This window comes from Manis pentadactyla, chromosome 6 (assembly GCF_030020395.1).
Source record: "Manis pentadactyla isolate mManPen7 chromosome 6, mManPen7.hap1, whole genome shotgun sequence".
Classification (NCBI taxonomy): domain Eukaryota; kingdom Metazoa; phylum Chordata; class Mammalia; order Pholidota; family Manidae; genus Manis; species Manis pentadactyla.
In genome coordinates, this window is record NC_080024.1 from 108,176,064 (window position 1) to 108,193,721 (window position 17,658).

Sequence of the window (17,658 nt, forward strand, 5' to 3'; positions counted from 1 at the left end):
TCTAAGAGTTTTTTCATGACTTACATTCAGGTCTTTGATCCATTTTGAGTTTACTTTTGTGTGTGGTTTCATTCTCTTGCATGTAACTGTCCAGTTTTGCCAACACCAGTTGTTGAAGAGGCTGTCTTTTCCCCACTGTATAGCCATGACTCCTTTATCATATATTAATTGATCATATATACTTGAGTATATCTGGGCTCTCTAGTCTGTTCCGTTGGTCAATGGTTCTGTTCTTGTGCCAGTACCAAATTGTCTTGATTAGTATGGCTTTGTAGTAGAGCTTGAAACCAAGGAGCATAATCCTCCCTGCCTTATTCTTTCTTCTCATGATTGCTTTGGCTATTTGGGGTCTCTTGTGGTTCCATATGAATTTTAGAACTGTTTCCTCTAGTTTGTTGAAGAATGCTGTTGGTATTTTGATAGGGATTGCATTGAATCTGAAGACGGCTTTAGGCAGGAAGGCCATTTTGACAATATTAATTGTTCCTATCCATAAGCATGGGATGTGTATTTATTGGTGTCTTCTTTAATTTCTCTCATGAGTGTCTTGTAGTTTGCAGGATATAGGTCTTTCACTTCCTTGGTTAGGTTTATTCCTAGGTATTTTATTCTTTTTGATGCAATTGTGAATGGAATTGTTTTCCTGATTTCTATTTCTGCTAGTTTATCATTAGTGTATAGGAATGCAACAGATTTCTGTGTATTAATCTAGTATCTTGCAACTTTGCTGAATTCAGATTTTAGGTCTAGTAGTTTTGGGGTTTTTATGTACAATACCATGTCATCTGCTAACAGTGAAAATTTAACTTCTTCCTTACCAACCTGGATGCCTTTTGCTTCTTTGTGTTGTCTGGGTGCTGTGTCTAGGACCTCCATAGCTATATTGAATGAAAGTGGGGAGAGTAGGCATCCTTTTCTTGTTCCTGATCTTAAAAGAAAAGCTTTTATTTTCTCACTGTTAAGTATGATATTGGCTGTGGTTTGTCTCATGTGGCTGTTATTATGTTGAGGTACTTGCCTTCTATACCAATTTCATTGAGAGTTTTTATCATGAAACAATATTGAATTTTGTCTAATGCTTTTTCAGCATCTATGGAGATGAGCATGTGGTTTTTGTCCTTCTTTTTGTTGATGTGCTGGATGATGTTGATGGATTTTTGAATATTGTACCATCTTTGCATCCCTGGAATAAATCCTACTTTATCATGATGGATGATCTTTTTGATGTATTTTTTAATTTGGTGTGCTAATATTTTGTTGAATATTTTTGCATCTATGTTCATCAGGGATATTGGCTGTTAATTTTCTTATTTTATGGTGTTTTTGCCTTGTTTTGGTATTAGAGTGATGCTGGCCTCATTGAATGAGTTTGGAAGTATTGCCTCCTCTTCTACTTTTTGGAAAACTTTAAGGAGGGAGGATGGGTATTATGTCTTCACTAAATGTTTGATAAAATTCAGCAGTGAAGCCATCTGGTATGGGAGTTTTTTTTTTAGGTAGTTTTTTAAATTATCACTTCAATTTCCTTGCTTGTAATTGGTCTGTTCAGATTTTCTGTTTCTTCTGGGTCAGCCTTGGAAGGTTGTATTTTATTGAAAGTTGTCCATTTCTTCTAGGTTATCCATTTTGTTAGCATATAATTTTTCATAGTACTCTCTCATAATTCTTTGTATGTCTGTCACATCTGTAGTGATTTTTCTTTTCTCATTTCTGATTCTGTTCATGTGTGTGGATTCTCTTTTTTTCTTGGTAAGTCTGGCTAGGGGTTTATCTATTTTGTTTTTTTCCTCAAAGAACCTGTTCCTATATTCATTGATTCTTTCTATTGTTTTATTCTTCTTGATTTTATTTATTTCTGCTCTAATCTTTATTAAATCCCTCCTTCCACTGACTTTGCACCTCATTTGTTCTTCTTTTTCTAGTTTTGTTAATTATGAGTTTAGACTGGTCATATGGAATTGTTTTTTCCTGTGGTAGGAAGAACAATCTTTCCTGAGGTAGGCCTGTATTGCAATATTCTTCCCTCTTAGCATGGCCTTCACTGCATTCCACAGATTTTACAGTGTTGAATTATTGTCATTTGTCTCCGTATATTGCTTGAGCTCTATTTTTATTTGGTCATTGATCCAGTGTTTATTTAGGAGCCTGTTGTTAATCCTCATATGTTTGTGGACTCTTTTGTTTTCTTTGCATAATCTATTTCTAGTTTCATACCTTTGTGGTCTGAGAAGCTGGTTGGTACAATTTCAATCTTTTTGAATTTACTGAGGCTCTTTTTGAGGCCTAGTATATGATCTATTCTTGAAAATGTTCCATGTGCACTTGAGAGGAATGTGTATCCTGCTGCTTTTGGGTGGAGTGTTTGGTAGATGTCTGTTAGGTCCAACTGTTCTAATGTATTTTTCAGTGCCTTTGTCTCCTTACTTACTTTCTGTCTCGTTGATCTGTCCTTTGTAGTGAGTTGAAGTCTCCTAAAATGAATACACTGCATTCTATTTCTCCCTTTAATTCTGTTGGTTTTACATATGTAGGTGCTCCTATGTTGGGTGCATAGAAATTTATAATGGTTACATCTTCTTGTTGGACTGACCCCTTTATCATTATGTAATGTCTTTCTTTGTCTCATTACATTCTTTATTTTTAAGTTTTTTGTCTGATACAAGTACTGCAACTCCTGCTTTTTTCTCCCTATTGTTTGCATGAAATATTTTTTTCCATCCCTTCACTCTTAATCTGCATATGTCTTTGGGTTTGAAGTGAGTCTCTTGTAGGCACCATATAGATGGGTTTTGCTTTTTTTATCCATTCAGTGAATCTATGTCTTTGGTGCATTCAGACCATTTACATTAGGGTAATTGTCAATAGGTCTGTACTTATTGGCATTGTAGGCTTTAGATTTGTGGTTACCAAAGGTTCAAGTGTAACTTCCGTACTATCTATCAGTCTAATTTAACTTACTTTCTATGCTATTACAAACACAAAGTAAAGGTTTTTTTTTTTACCTTAATTTACTTCCTCCTCCATTATTTATTTATTAGGTATCATATTCTGTACTCTTTGTATATCCCTTGATTTACTTTGGGGGTTGTTGATTTCATTTTGCATCTGCTTAGTAATTAATTGTTCTTTCTTTACTGTGGTTTCATTTCATCTGGTGACAGCTATTTAGCCTTAGGAACACTTCCATCTATAGTAGTCCCTCCAAAATACTCTGTAGAGATGGTTTGTGTGGAGTAAATTCCCTCAGCTTTTGCTTATCTGGAAGTTGTTTTAGCCCTCCTTCAAATTTAAATGATAATCTTGCCAGGTGGTGTATTCTGGGTTTGGGGCCTTTCTGCTTCATTTCATTAAATATATCATGCCACTCCCTTCTGGCTTGTAAGGTTTCTGTTGATTAGTCTTATGATAGCCTGATGGGTTTTCCTTTGTAAGTGATCTTTTCTCTCTCTCTCTGGCAGCTTTTAATATCCTTATCCTTGATCTTTGCCATTTTAATTATTATATGTCCTGATGTTGTCTTCCTTGGGTCTCTTGTGTTGGTAAATCTGTGCACTTCCATGGCCTGAGAGACTATCTCCTACCCCAGATTTCAGAAGTTTTCAGCAATTACCTCCTCAAAGACACTTTCTATTCCTTTTTCTCTGTCTTCTGCTTCTGGTACCCCTCTAATGTGATTATTATTCTATTTGGATTGGTCACACAGTTCTTTTAATATTCTTTCATTCCTAGAGATCCTTTTTTCTCTCTGTGCTTCAGCTTCTTTGTATTCCTCTTCTCTAATTTCTATTATATTTACCATCTCCTCTACTACATCTAATTTGCTTTTAAATCCCTCCATTGTATGTTTCATTTCAGATATTTTATTTCTTAATGATTGAATCTCAGTCCTAAATTCTTTGGCCCTGAGTTCTTGAATATTTTTCTGTACATCCATGAGCATATTTATAATTTGTTTTTGAAATCTCTTTCCAGAAGATTGAGGAGTTCAGTTTCACTTGGCCCGTTTTCTGGTGTTTCTGGGATTTTGGTTTGAACCAGGTTCCTTTGACATTTCATATTTTTATGTGGCACCCTCTTGTGCCCAGAAGCTCTACTCTTTGGAGCTGCTGAGCCCCTGGAGCAATGTCAGGTGTTGCAGGGGAGTGGTATTGTAGCCTGAGGGGAGGAAAGAGCTGTTTCCTGTTTCCCAGCTGCTGTGCCTGTCTTCACTACCACAAGCAGTGGGCCAAGCACACATGTGTAAGTCTCTATGCTTTACATTTGTAGCTGCCATAGGTGGGGTATCTCTCTGGTCAACCTGACACCAGGGCAGGGGCTGCTGATTTGCAAGCCATTTCAAGCCAGGAGGGAGGTGCTGCAGGCAGCATATAATGGTGGGGGCCTCAGATCTGCATAGCCAGCCAGGGGGATGGAGTGCCTGAGGCTCTTTAAATTTCCCAACCTGCTTGGTAGAGTGCGCCTGGACAATTTTGTCCACTTGTTCTTTCTCCTGAGCAGAAACCTCTGTGAAATCCTTGCTCTTTCAGCAGCCCTCTTGCTGTGAGGAAGCCCTTCAGACTGCCTGCCTTTCTTTGGTCCCAGAGCAGCCAGTTGTGGATCCCTGTTTTCCATAAGTGGCCTGAATCTCAGTCTGTCCAAGTATTCCTCCTGTCTTAGCTTTCCAACTTCAGTAATCTCCAGAGCACTATGCAATGTAGGTTCATGCTCCCAGAGCAGATCTCCAAGACTGGGTGTTCAGGAGTCCTAGGTTTCCACGCCGGCCCTGCTCCGTTTCTCTTCCTCCTGTCAGTGAGCTGGGGTAGGGGAAGGGCTTGGGTCCTGCTCAGTCACAGCTTTGGGATGTTACCCTGTTCCATGAAGTCTGTTCTTTTCTCCAGGTGTATGCAGTCTGGCACAGCCTACTTTCTTGTTGCCCTTTCAGGATTAGTTGTATTAACTATATTTTCTTATCATATGTGGTTTTGGGAGGAGGTCTCTGTCTCACCTCTCACACTACTGTCTTTAATCTCTTTCTGATCCATAGATTTGTAGATTGTTGAATTTCATAAAAGTGAATTAAGACTAAGGTAACAGGTGCCTTTCTCACCTGAGAGTAAATGTGGTTTCTGAATCAGTAAATACTGTGACACAAACAAATCTAAGCAACCTACCAAAGTCTTAACTTTCAGTCTGCTAATCTACACATACTAATTCTTCTCTTTAATAGAAAAAGTGGCTAAGGTGGGTGGGCAAATAGGCAATTTTAGAGTTTGACTTTCTCTCAGCATTCACTTGCTCCCCACCCCCAGTTTATTATTCATTACAATGGTAAGAGCACAAGTTTCATTTTTCAAAGTTTAGGAACTGTGGTTTTAAATGCAGGGCTCTTCCTACTTACATAAAATAACTCTAATTTCTTATATACTTTTCACGTAGCTTAAGGAATCATCTATTAGCATAAAAACTTTATTTCCTCATTTGTAATCACTGGAGACAATCTGTGCTATTCTTTCAAACCAGAGGGTAGTTACAAAGCATGAACACGGTCAACCTTGAGTTTAGGATTTGCATTTTAAGTATGGATTAACTTGTAAAATGGTGAATAACATTACAGGATATTTTTAAATGAGGAAAAAGCACTGTATTCTTTCTTTAAAATTTACCTGAAGTCAGGATAAGTTTAGAAAATTCAGTGAAACTTCTAATACTTAGTAATATTTGATCTGACATATATTAAATAATTAAAATAGAAAAACAGAATCCTACCCTTTTATAATAATTAAAAAGGCTATGAAATTTTCAACTCAAAGACCAATAAATTAAACTAAGATTTTAGTGACCACCTGGTTCAACTCATATTTTACAGATAATACCCCATGCTGTTTTGAAAAAGTAGAAAATTCAGACCAAAGATTTTTGTCCTTTATAAATAAAATAGCTTTCACCTGAATTTTCCTTAGACCAGCTTGAAATTTTATACCAGTAATCTGAGTACTGGTTATAATTTTCAGCAATACAATTTAATTCTAAGTCCTTGTAATCTATCACCCTGTAGAAATCTTGTTTTCTTTGAGGCTTTACTCTAAAATTATATTCTTTTAGCCAACTTCTTTGATGAAATGAATGTGTAATAAAATATTTCTATTACTTTTTTCCAGCATTATTGAAATATTGTGTATATTAATATGCAACATGTTACATAAGTTTAAGTGCACATGTATCAACTTGATACACTTATATGCTGCAAAATAACTGTAAAGTTAGCCAAAACCTCCATTGCATAACTACCATTTCTTTTTAGTTGTGAGATATTTCTATTGCTTGAAGTGAAGAATATGTCATTGTTGGATTCAGTCTTGTACTGACAAACTTCCATACATCTCTAGATAGAAATGTAATGTTAAAATATAAGGACTACCTCTAAATATGATAGCATACTATCTTATTTGAAAGATGTTTCTATTACACCTTTTGTGTCACGGAAGTGTGTACACTTCTAGGGTGTACATGAAGAACATAATTTGGTGCTACATGATAAGAATAAGTGTGCAAGCATGTGTCACCTTTCTGAACTGTGATGTGAGAAACTTTCTGATACTGTCTTTCTTGAAGAAATTATTTTTGTAACTTTCTGGAGGAAGCCCTTGGAACAAGATGACCAGGGATGCATCACAGAGGTCAGAGATAAAGGGAAAGGAAAAGAGTGCTCTTGTCTTGACTGTCAGCTGTTCTAAAGCATCAGTACTTGAGAAACACACTTTTAACCAGATATAAAACACAGAAGTATATAAAGGGAGAAAAAATTCTATACAAAATGAATATGAATCAGGTAACATTAGAGCTTTTTTCCAGTCTTTCATTTCTTTGATAGTTTTGCTTCCTTAGGAAAATCTACGATTGTTTAATATTTTTTCTGCTCCATTGTAAATGCTATGCAGCTGTTTCTCTTGCTGTTTTTCTAAAATAAAATAACTAGAATTTTGAGAAGACATCCTTTCAAAAACAATCTACTGCTTCAGAGTACAGAAGGAAAATATTAAAATTTTAAACAAAAAAATTCTAGAATCACTGCATTGCCAGAACAATTTTGTCCCTTGGCATTAAAGTTGCTTATTCTGAATAATGTGTATCTACTGCTCCAGCAACTGTTAAAATAGTTTTGTGAGGTGATAAAAGACATTTAGAATGTATTTTGTTGAGATGGAAATTTAAAGCACTGTCTCCCTGGTCATTAATACTGAGATGTTTGGCTTTGCTTAAGAGTGTAAAGGAAGTAGGAGGTTGCTGAATCTTCCTAAAAATTTAGCTCTGAGAGCACTTACCTTTAATAACATAATCTAAAATTATTACCTTCAACTATTACGGAAGGGTGAATTGGTGTGCATAAACCTCTGTGATTGTATTGTAGTGATCAGGCAATTATTATACAGATGGTCCCTGATTTATGATGGCTTGACGACCATTTTTTGACTTTATAATGCTGTGAAAGGTATATACGTTCAGTAGAAACCACACTGAGAATTTTGAATTTGGCTCTTTTCCTGGGCTTACAATAGGCAGTTCCATCCTCTTTTGTGCTGCTGGGCAGGTTGGAGAGCTGCAGCCCACAGTCAGTCTCGACATCATGAGGATCAACAACTGGTACCCTTACAACAATCCTGTAATCATATGGCCATTCTGTGTTTCACTTTCAGTACAGAGTTTAATAAATTACATGAATTACATGAGGTATTCAAGACCTAGTATAAAATAGGCTTTGTTTTGGGCGATTTTGCCCAACTGTCAGCTAACATAAGTGTTCTGAGGACTTTAAGGTGGGCAAGGCTAAGCTATGATGTTGCTAGGTCAAATGTATTAAATGCATTTTGACATATGATGTTTTCAATTTATGAAGCTTTATGGCAATGTAAGTCGAATATCGACTTACATGACTTACAGTACATGTATTGCAGCACAAGTAATTTTATAAATGTTACTTGGTGATTTTAGCAGTTTCATATCTGCAAGAGAGTTTTCCCCTTCTTTATTGATATACATTTTAGTTGTCAAAGTCAAATCTACCATTTTTCATACTTGAAAAGTCTTCCCAAAACTGTGCCAACTTTCATCTTTAGAAAATGAAACTTGTGAATGAGGCAAGTCCAGTTGTTTACAATTCAAATGGCAGTATGAATGTTTATAGAGCACTTCACCTGATAACTTGTTATTGCACAGTTTGTAATTGTGAGCTCTCTAGTCTTGGAAAGGTCTTCTGTTTGGGAATTCCTGTCAACTGTTGTTATCTTTTGGAGGAATTTCCATATAATTTTGGATGGTTAAAACCAGGGAGGAATAGTGGAAACTATGGTGCATTCTTAGCTAAAACGAAGAATCTTTTTCCTTTGAACACTTGGGTCTACGTAAAAAAAAAACAACTGTATTGTCAGCAGTAAAATTCTTGAGGCAGAGGACAGAAGCCCAGATGACTGAGAGTCAGTGGGAGGTGTGGGTTATCAGCAGAACGTGGGGCAGCTGGAAAGCTCATTATGAAGGATATTGAGTGTCTCCAGATCCTGAGCAAAGGCAACATCATGCCTGGTGAAGGAGCAGTTGCTATTCTAAGTTGCTTCCAAGGCTTTTCTAGCTCAAATCTTCCTTATTGACAGTTCAAAGGCACTTTTTACCTTAGGTCAGGATAACTCACTTAGATGTAGCATTCAAAGTCCCCATCAGCTTGGGTGACTCCTGGGTAGCAACTTCATATATGAAAAGTAAAGCAGAGAATTCAACGATCTCAAATGTCATCAGTTAAATGGGATAATTTCAGACAAAAGTAAATGAAGTTGGACTTGTAGAAGTGGCTTTTTTTTTTTTTTTTTAAGTTTGAGTATTTGTCATCTATTGCTGCTTAAAAACTGCCCAAACATTTAGCAGCTTAAAGCCACAAACACTATGTCAGAGTTTCTGGGAGTTGGGCATCCAGGAGTGGCTCAGCAGGTCACCTGTGGCTTAGGCTGTCCCCTCAGGCTGCTGTCCAGGGGTTGGTTAGTCCTATGGCTGCTGGCTAGTGAAGGCTGGCGACCAGCTAGAGACCTCAGTTCCATGCCATGTGGGCCTCTCTGCTGGACAGCTCACAGCCTGGCAGAGAGAGCAAGGGCAGAGGCAGAGGAGCACCCAGGAGAGGGCCACCAAGTGGTAGCTGATTCTCTCACCATCTCTGTGCACTGGAAGTGAGCCGGGGGGTCCAGCCACACTCAGAAGCAGGGGATTACACATGGGTGTGACAAACAGAAGGTGGCAACTACCTGGGGCCGTTTAGAGGCTTCCTCCCACCCTGGGTCATCCTTGTCCACCATACGTGCTTTGGACTTGGCTATAAATAATGGTAACGAGAGGTTATGATGTGAGAGACAAAAATAGGTTCCTTTCTCCCTCCTCCAAAGTTAATCATCTGGAATTTCCTCAGGACACATTTTCACCATGCATAACCCAAACCCTTACAGATCTAGGTGATAAACAGAAACAGCAACATACATGCAAAGTGCTCACCGTCCTGGGGACAGAAGGCCCTGGCTCAGCGAGCCCTTGATATTTAACTGGTGACAAGACAGACAGGGGGTGGACCTGAAGCTGATGTGAGGCTGCAAAGTCCAGGCAGCACAGACTCAGGAACTGGATACTCAGCCCTAGCCAATGTCTTTGCTGCACTTCCTACTCGTGCCTGCCTTTCCACGCACAGACAGGAATAATAACAGTCTCTGTAAAGAAGGATAGTGATAATGTGAGTTAATACATGTGAAGGGCACAGATTACGGTGCACACATAGTGAGCACTGTCACCAATACAAATTAACAGCAGGTAATCATGCTGTGCATTCCCTGTAAGGTGACATGATCCTACAAGTGTGTTCTATTTTTCCCTTTACCACAAATGCACAGAATTAGGTAATTTTGCTGCATGATATATTAACACTAAAAAACCCCCAAAAAACCACTAAGGCTAAAAGCAAAGCAACATTACACCTAGTTAGCTTTATTTTGGGCAATGTCAGTTGTGATGTTTTTACACTCTCTACACACTAACAGCCTGATTTCCACTTTAGATGCCCTCCCGTCTTTGTCTTTGTATTTCCCACTTATTCTCTGTCCTTCTTTTCATGAGCATGAGCACCTCTGTGCACTGGGACTGGGGAGAACAGAGGTGGTCACAGACACTTTCTTCTCGTTTCTTCCTCTTCTGTGTCATCTCTTCCATCGACAGCCTTACCTGACTGTCTCAAATGCCCACCAACCCCATTTCACTCTATATTTTTGTAGCAATTGTAATTTGCACAGCCTAATTTATAACTTATTTATGGCCTGCCTTCATTCAGGTATACTGATGCTGTCTTCTTCATTCGATTTTAAGAGCAGGAACCCTGCAGTTTAATTCTCCATTTCTCATCATAATCAATGTAGTGAACACAGAATAAATGCTCAACTTTTTACTTCCCAATCGATGTATCTGCTTAGACAGTGACATTGTTTGATCCAGCCATACCTGATGCTGTCACCTATGTGGTTACATGCACCCTGGTCTTGTCATCTTGACATTAATGACATTCTTTCTTTTTTTTTCCAACCACAGCATGTGCATTCCGATACAATGGGCTCTCCTTTGTCTACCTCATCTACCTCTTGCTCATCCCTCTGTTCTCAGAACCAACAAGGGTGACAATGCAAGGTAAGAGACATTTACTATTCCATACCATAGTCTGAATGCACTTTTCTGGGCTTGGCTTGGCTATCTGATGGTGTCTAGATGCTGTCTGTATAACATACTGGTCCAGTGGGAGTGGGTGTCATACATTTGAACAGCTGCAGTTAGAGTGGTGTGGAACTTGGTGATACATGCTTTTGTTACTTACGCAGCTGTTCTCCCCATGGAAGCTCTTAGTAGGTCTTTATTAGTTGGCTTGCAGCGTATCTGGAAAATTTTGGCGAGTTAAGATGAAATCAATATATTGTCCCTAAAGTAAGGCAGATGGTGTGACAACAGGACATGTGATTTGCATATTGGATTGAAGGGAGAATGTGGTGGCAAGTGGAAAAGAGGCAGAGAATGTCTTACATATCTAAGCCAGGCAGCAGGAGAACTGGGTGGGAAGTCAGCTCTGTCATGACTGTTGATAGAGTAGCTGACTCTCTTACATATGCTCACTCAAGTACTGAAAGAGAGTAACTTGTGGTGGAGGGATGGTAACTCAAGCAGCGACTTCAGACCGTTTGACCCTTTCCCAACTGCTTGACAAGAATCTGAAGGCATAGAAAAGAAGAGTGACTACATTTTCTGAGGTTCCTATTAGGAAGCATGGTGTGGTTTATAAATTTATGTATTCCACATGTATAAAAATTAAACCACACTGAGTAAATATAATGAGTTGTTTTTCAAAACAATACCATCACAAGCAATAATGCCTTAGGTGAGTCTGACTGCCGTATGTTTACATGAGATGAACGTTGCATCAGACCCGGCCTGTGTAGTGTCAGAACGCCCTGGGAAAGGCCACTGGTGGACGCTGCCAGCTCCAGGGGCGACTCTGAAGGAGAGAAGTACAGACTTGGGGGAAGCAGCAGCATATAATGACTCTCTCCCATTGTCCTTCTTAACTATCATATTTATATCCTTATTATGACCATTCGTCTAGTAATTATGACAGCAGATGCTATTTTTCCTGCCTCAGGAAGAATCTAAATAGTAGCTCTTCTAAGTTGCTTTAATCCTTAGCACATAAAGTGAAGGAGGACTAGAGAAATGTGAGTTTATACAAATCCTCAGGCCAAAATTACATTGTTTATGGGACCCCGTCCACTCTAGCTTCTTTTCTAGAGTTTAACATAAAGACATAAAACAGAATAGTTTCTGAAGCAAGTTTGTAACAAACAGGCAACTCCTTTTTCATGGTTTAGAGCTCATGTTTCAGAGAAAGAAGGTTTCATACATGTTCAGAATAAACTACTTTAAAAATGAGTGCCTGTATATATTCCATTAAATTTTCGATTGCATTTCTGTCAAGGTATCCCCTTATTGTTCTATCTGGAAATGAGGTAACTGGGCTCCCCCACTTCATTCTTATGGGACAGTTCCTGACTTTGCCTTCTTTTCAAACCAGCCCTCTCTCTGCCAGGCTGCCTCAGTTCCTATAGGGTAGGATGTGTCACTGTGTCAGAAGTGCATGACCAGAGGCCCACTGCATATGGCCTGGTGTCTGGGGACTGACACTGTGAGGAAACTCATAGTTGAATATAAAATCTAAAGCAAAAAGTTACTGTCTTCTATGTTGGGAAATATCCTGAATTAACAAAATGTTACAAGTCTAGGGCACAAGCAAAGCATGGTAAGTGCACAGACGTCTGACAGGGTAAGTGCATGGGGCTGCACATAAGAGGAGAGGAAGGGAGAACTGGGGAAACCCGCAGGCATCTTTCCAGTTAGTATCTGGGAGCAGCATTGTGATTGTGTGTTTTCCTCTTTCCTGCATTTCAGTGCCAAGAAGCATGACTGATAGTCAACATAACCTCATTTATTTATTTGTTTGTTTATGGAAATGCAGGGGGACTCTAGGAACAGATGTCCCACATGTTTTCTTCTGAATACATAGGACTCACAATCCAGTATGTGTTTTGAGACATCCACGTGACCATTTCTGGTGGTGTGAGGTGCAGGGCCTCGGAGCCCATGCGGTGTGGATGCAGCAGGGGCAGACCTGGAGGAGAGACACGCTGTGATATTCAGGGAAACTTGGGCTCAGTCACGCTCAGGCTTTGAAATTTGTGTTCACACTCACGTCTCAGAATTGATAACGAAGTGCAGGGCAAACCGCAGAACCGTTGGCAGGCTGTGCACCGTCTGCTCACAGGCTGTGCCTGAAATGGAAGCCAGCTGGAATCACTGGAACTGCCTCAGGAGCGGAGGCCCCTGTGTGTATTGCCAGGACCACATGATGATGCGGGCTCCCCTGACCTGTCACGTGGTGTGAATGTGACAAGCTGCTCCATGACCCTCTGCCCTCGTTTGGTCTGTTGGACCTTTTTTCTCTTGTGTGATTACTTTCCCCATAATTATGTGGAGGGGCCCTCCGAGTTCAGTGGTTCTTTAGCATTCCTCTTGGCTAGTCCTACAGGAATCCCAAGTTTCCCACTGTGGTTGTTAGGACAAGGATGTCCACTTTATTTTGATGTCAGTGTCATTACAGGACAGAATGTCTGAGTGCTGTTGAGGCTTTTCTACGTCTGTAATTAAACAAAGACTTGCTGTAAGGATAGAAATGGCTGTGTTGTACAGGAAGGAAGACCAGGAGCAGTTGGTTATATGCTGAAATGTTATCAAGTTAAAAAAAGGAATTAGAGTGAGACTGATTGCTTGGGGCTCAATGCACTTGCCTCACTGGCAGTGTCACCTTGAATCACAGAGGTCTGCAGGTGGGTGAGCTTTGAGAGGTTACCAAGCTTACTCCACAAACAGGGTGGTGTCCCCTCTGCATGTCACTCTAGTCTCTTCTTCACTCCAGTGGTGCCAGGGGCTCCCTGTCCCCCTGAGAAGTCTCAGGCAGTTCTTTCTAGAAAAGACCTGAGATCTACCTCCCCCAAACGCAAATCATAGTTTGCAACTAGAGCAATAAAGGGAGAATTAGCAGAGACTGAAAGGTCACTTACATAATAACACTGTGAGGGGATTCATCAATGGTTGGCCTTCAACGAAATAACTCTGTAAGGCTTTCACAAACCTCAGATTTTAGAAATCTAATTTTTCTATTAAAAATATTAAAATGTGAAATTATCTTAATGGAATTGTTCTAGTCAGGATCCAACCAGAAATCAGGAACAAGTCTAGGTATTTTAAAAGGAGGGAATGTAATAGGAGGAACTGGTTGCTAACAGGGATGAAAGAGCTAAGAAGTTCAAAGGAATGTGGGGGTAACCTGGACAGGAGCAATGAGTGAGGGCCAGGCGGGTGGAGATGGCACGAGCATAGCTTAGAATCAGAGCCATGTGCCAGTGCTAGCATCATGGGGGCAGTCAGGGAATGGATCTGTCGGACAGGTGCTGGCTGGCCCTCTTAACTCTTACTTACATAAATCAAATGAGATAGTCCACATTAATTGGCCAATAAACTTTTATGGGCCAATAAACTGCCCATAGCTTTACGATGTCAGGATGGTGGTGGGGTGACCATCTTCCTCTAAGTGTTTCCACCAGATAGAACACCATTAGTTATTCAAGGCCGTGATTTTTTTCTGTTCCATCTGGACAGACTTCCTCTGAGGTGATTTTCTCTGTCAGAATCTCTTCCAAAGTGCGGTGGGCAGGATGCTGAAGGTGAATTCCCAATCCCCCTCCCAGGACCGAAGCCCCCATTCCTCAGCTGCCAGGAGGCCTTGTCTGTGACAGCTCACAGCAGAAATCCCCTCTGCAGGGAGCTGCCTCCACACACACACACATGCATACACGCACACACACAGGAGGGAGCCCATACTCAGTGATTGGTCAACACTGTGTGCAAAGGCCTCCCGTCTGGAAAGCTCCTGGGGGGCCAGGCCAAGAGCAGAGCACCCCTTGGCTGAGGCCCCTCTGTGAGACAGCCTCCCTGGGCGGAGCCCACTGTCCTCAGGCCCTGACAGCTGTGGCCGCCAATTGCATTGCCAGCAAACCTCTGTGCACACCTGCAGGGTCTGGCTCTAGAGCAGGGACCCCGGTCCCAGTGTCTGCTCGCATGGGAGGAAACATGTTGGTGGAAGGCTGGGATTAGAGGGCAGAGGACTGGAGCATGGCACGTGAGCCGGAGACCCGGTAACATCCTCGATACCCCCATGTGAGGGTGCTGACCTGCCACATCTGTGTGGCTCCAGGTCTGGGCCTGTGACTTGCTTTCTTTCCGCCAAGCTCCTCATTTTCAGATGGGCCCATACTCTCCAGCTTATTAGACTCTGTGAACAGATATAAATTTCAGGCAAACATAGTTATTACACAAGGAGTACTTATTATTGGTAAATATTATTTAGTAAATATTTATTGGTGGTTGTGGGATTCACATAGTGTTGAATTGGCATACGTGTCCTTGCAGTTCCTTCCCCAGGTTTCACATGGGTGGCCCCTCCCCAGAATTCAGATTTATCACATGTCACTTCCTTAGAGGTGACCTCCCTAACTAATGCCCTCCTATCCCATTCCCATCTTATTTTTCATAATATGAACCACTTTTATTTTTCTCAACATTTGTACCTACCTAAAATTATTTACGTAAGCAGTCCATCGCGAGAGCTGGTCTGTTTCTTTGCATGGTCATCCCTGCAAACCTATTTCACAGGATGAATCCTTCTGCCCCTGGGTAAAATTCTAAGCTGTCCATGGAAATCATCACTAGCTCTTCTAAAGTGAAAATGTCCCCTTGTCACTTTGGTGTCCCCATCAGTCTCCAATCAGTAATTCCTACCCCAAGGCCAGTGTAAAAACTAAACTTGTAACACATTATTTAAAACTAAAGCTTCTCTTTGCCAGTGTGTCCCTGCTGCCTCTAACCTGTCTGTGCGTCAGTCTCTGTCCCACACACCCAGTCATGCACTCCAGGCATGGAGAACAGGCACCAGTATTCCACCACTGCTCAGTGTGCAGTTACATCCCTCCGCTATCATGGCCACTCCAGCCAGCCTCTCTTTGTGTCACTTGGATTTTTCTGGCAAGAGTCATATCTCAGTGTAACATGTTCCCTGTGCTCACAGGGTAGTGTCATTGAAGCCCCTCTCACTAGGCTTGGAATTCTCTCTACAAGACCCAAATCTCTCAGCTTCTCCAATATTCTCTTTCATATCTTGGTGGGGCAAGGAACCATGGGTTGAAAACAAATGTCCCTTGCCACAGTATTCATTGGAGAAGGAGGGAGTGCTTGCAACCATGGCTTGGTTCCTCAGCCTTTGAGGGTCTCACCTGCAGCTGAGTCAGAGTCCCATTTTAATACATTTATTTACTGAGTCTCTTTCCCCTCTAATATGTACATTCCAAAATGCCAAGGATTTTGCTCTTTTGTTTATGGCAGTGTTTCAGGACCCAGAACAGTATCTGGTGTATAGTAGGCATTCAGTAAATATTTATTGAACAAATGAATGAATGAACTTATTCCCAGAGTCTAGCATTCTAGAAGCATCTATGAACATAGCTACAGTTCTGTGCTTACCTCAATTCCCATAATAGCAAATGTCACAGAGTTTCTTGGATATATGTACCTGTCCTCTGAAGACAGAAGCTGTGGGATTTTGCTGTTTTAGATTTAATTGGGATCAGAGGATCATGAGTAATTGAAGCAATCAAAATGGTTTATATTTTTACTTATAATGATAGGCATTTTATTTAAGCATATAATAAAGTAGGAAGGGAAATAAAACTTTTCTTGCTATTCACTTAACAGTTGCTTTGCATTCAGATTGAGACTGTATTCCATCAAATATTAATTAATATATAAATGACTTCAAGTGGTCCAAATGTTTCACATCGATGAGACATTAACTTCTTTGAACAGACACATAATAGGTTCATTATACCTTAATGACATAATGAGTGCACCACATTGGCCAATATGGTGGAAATGTTTGTATTCGTTTGGATGGACTATAAGTAATAGAACACATGAGATAGGAAGAAGGCCACAGTAAGCACTCAATATATATTGGCTAATAATACTATTACTATTATTTTGAAGTACAACATTATTATTTTGGACAATAGAGTGAACTAGACTTAGAAATCTCAGTCTCAGGTGTATGACCATAACCAATCTTCACCTCAAGACTTTCCCTAGTGCTCTATAAATTTCCACTAAAAATTATGTGACTTCTAGCATTTCTTGTTAAATAATATTTAAGTTAAATAATCTATTAATAGAGGGTGAGTAGCACTGCCTACTAAGTACATACTGTTTACATGTATCAATTTAGTTTTCACAGCAACCTTTTGAGGGAGCTGCCATTCTTATTAAAAACTTACAAAAAAAACCCCATCAAATTAAAGGTGAAGACTGAGTACCAGATGGATTAAGGACAAGCTCTAGGACACCCAGGTGTTGTGTGGGTGGCCATGCTCCTAGCTGCTGTGTTGTTCTGACTCATGCCCAGGACAGAACAAAGTTCTATGGGGATTTGCAAGGGAGGAGGGCGGTCTAGTCACTTAATGAACATTTGTTGGCAGATAGATTACCAGGCCCAGGGTGCAAGGGTCTGTAGAGAGAACATGAGTATATTTAAAGGAGATATTTTCATTTGCATTGGTGCAGATTGATGACATATGTGTATAATATTTAGAAAATATATCTTATTAAGTGTGACTGGTTATTTCTTTCAACAAATATTAATTGAAAGACTGCTCTTCACAAGATACCATGTTTGGGTTTGTGGAAGCTCAAAAGGAGAAGAAATACAGCTCTCCAATGGAGTAGCCTCCCAAACATGTTGGGTCTTGTGTTTCTTATTAAATGTTAAGTCTTTAAAAAAGGCTGTCTTTGGAAGCCAGTGAAGTTGTCATTTCTCTGAAATGATCTCAAATTACTTTTTTGCAGTTGCTTTTAGAGTCTGCTATGAAACAAGTGTCTGAAGGTTACTCCTCATTATAAATGAGTAGGTTTACATTTTATTTGAATGAGAACAGCATGGTTGATATACATGAGTGACAAATA

At 40.1% G+C, this 17,658-nt stretch overlaps 1 protein-coding gene across 2 annotated transcripts in view; it reads left to right on the forward strand.

The window, feature by feature from the left end:
* Positions 1–17,658, forward strand: part of PIEZO2 (piezo type mechanosensitive ion channel component 2) — a 455,534-nt gene that overhangs the window by 63,623 nt on the left and 374,253 nt on the right. For both annotated transcript variants that reach the window (XM_036880702.2, XM_036880703.2), the window contains exon 2: positions 10,585–10,680. In XM_036880702.2, the coding sequence (XP_036736597.1) occupies positions 10,585–10,680 (96 nt within the window). The remainder of the gene's footprint in view (positions 1–10,584; positions 10,681–17,658) is intronic.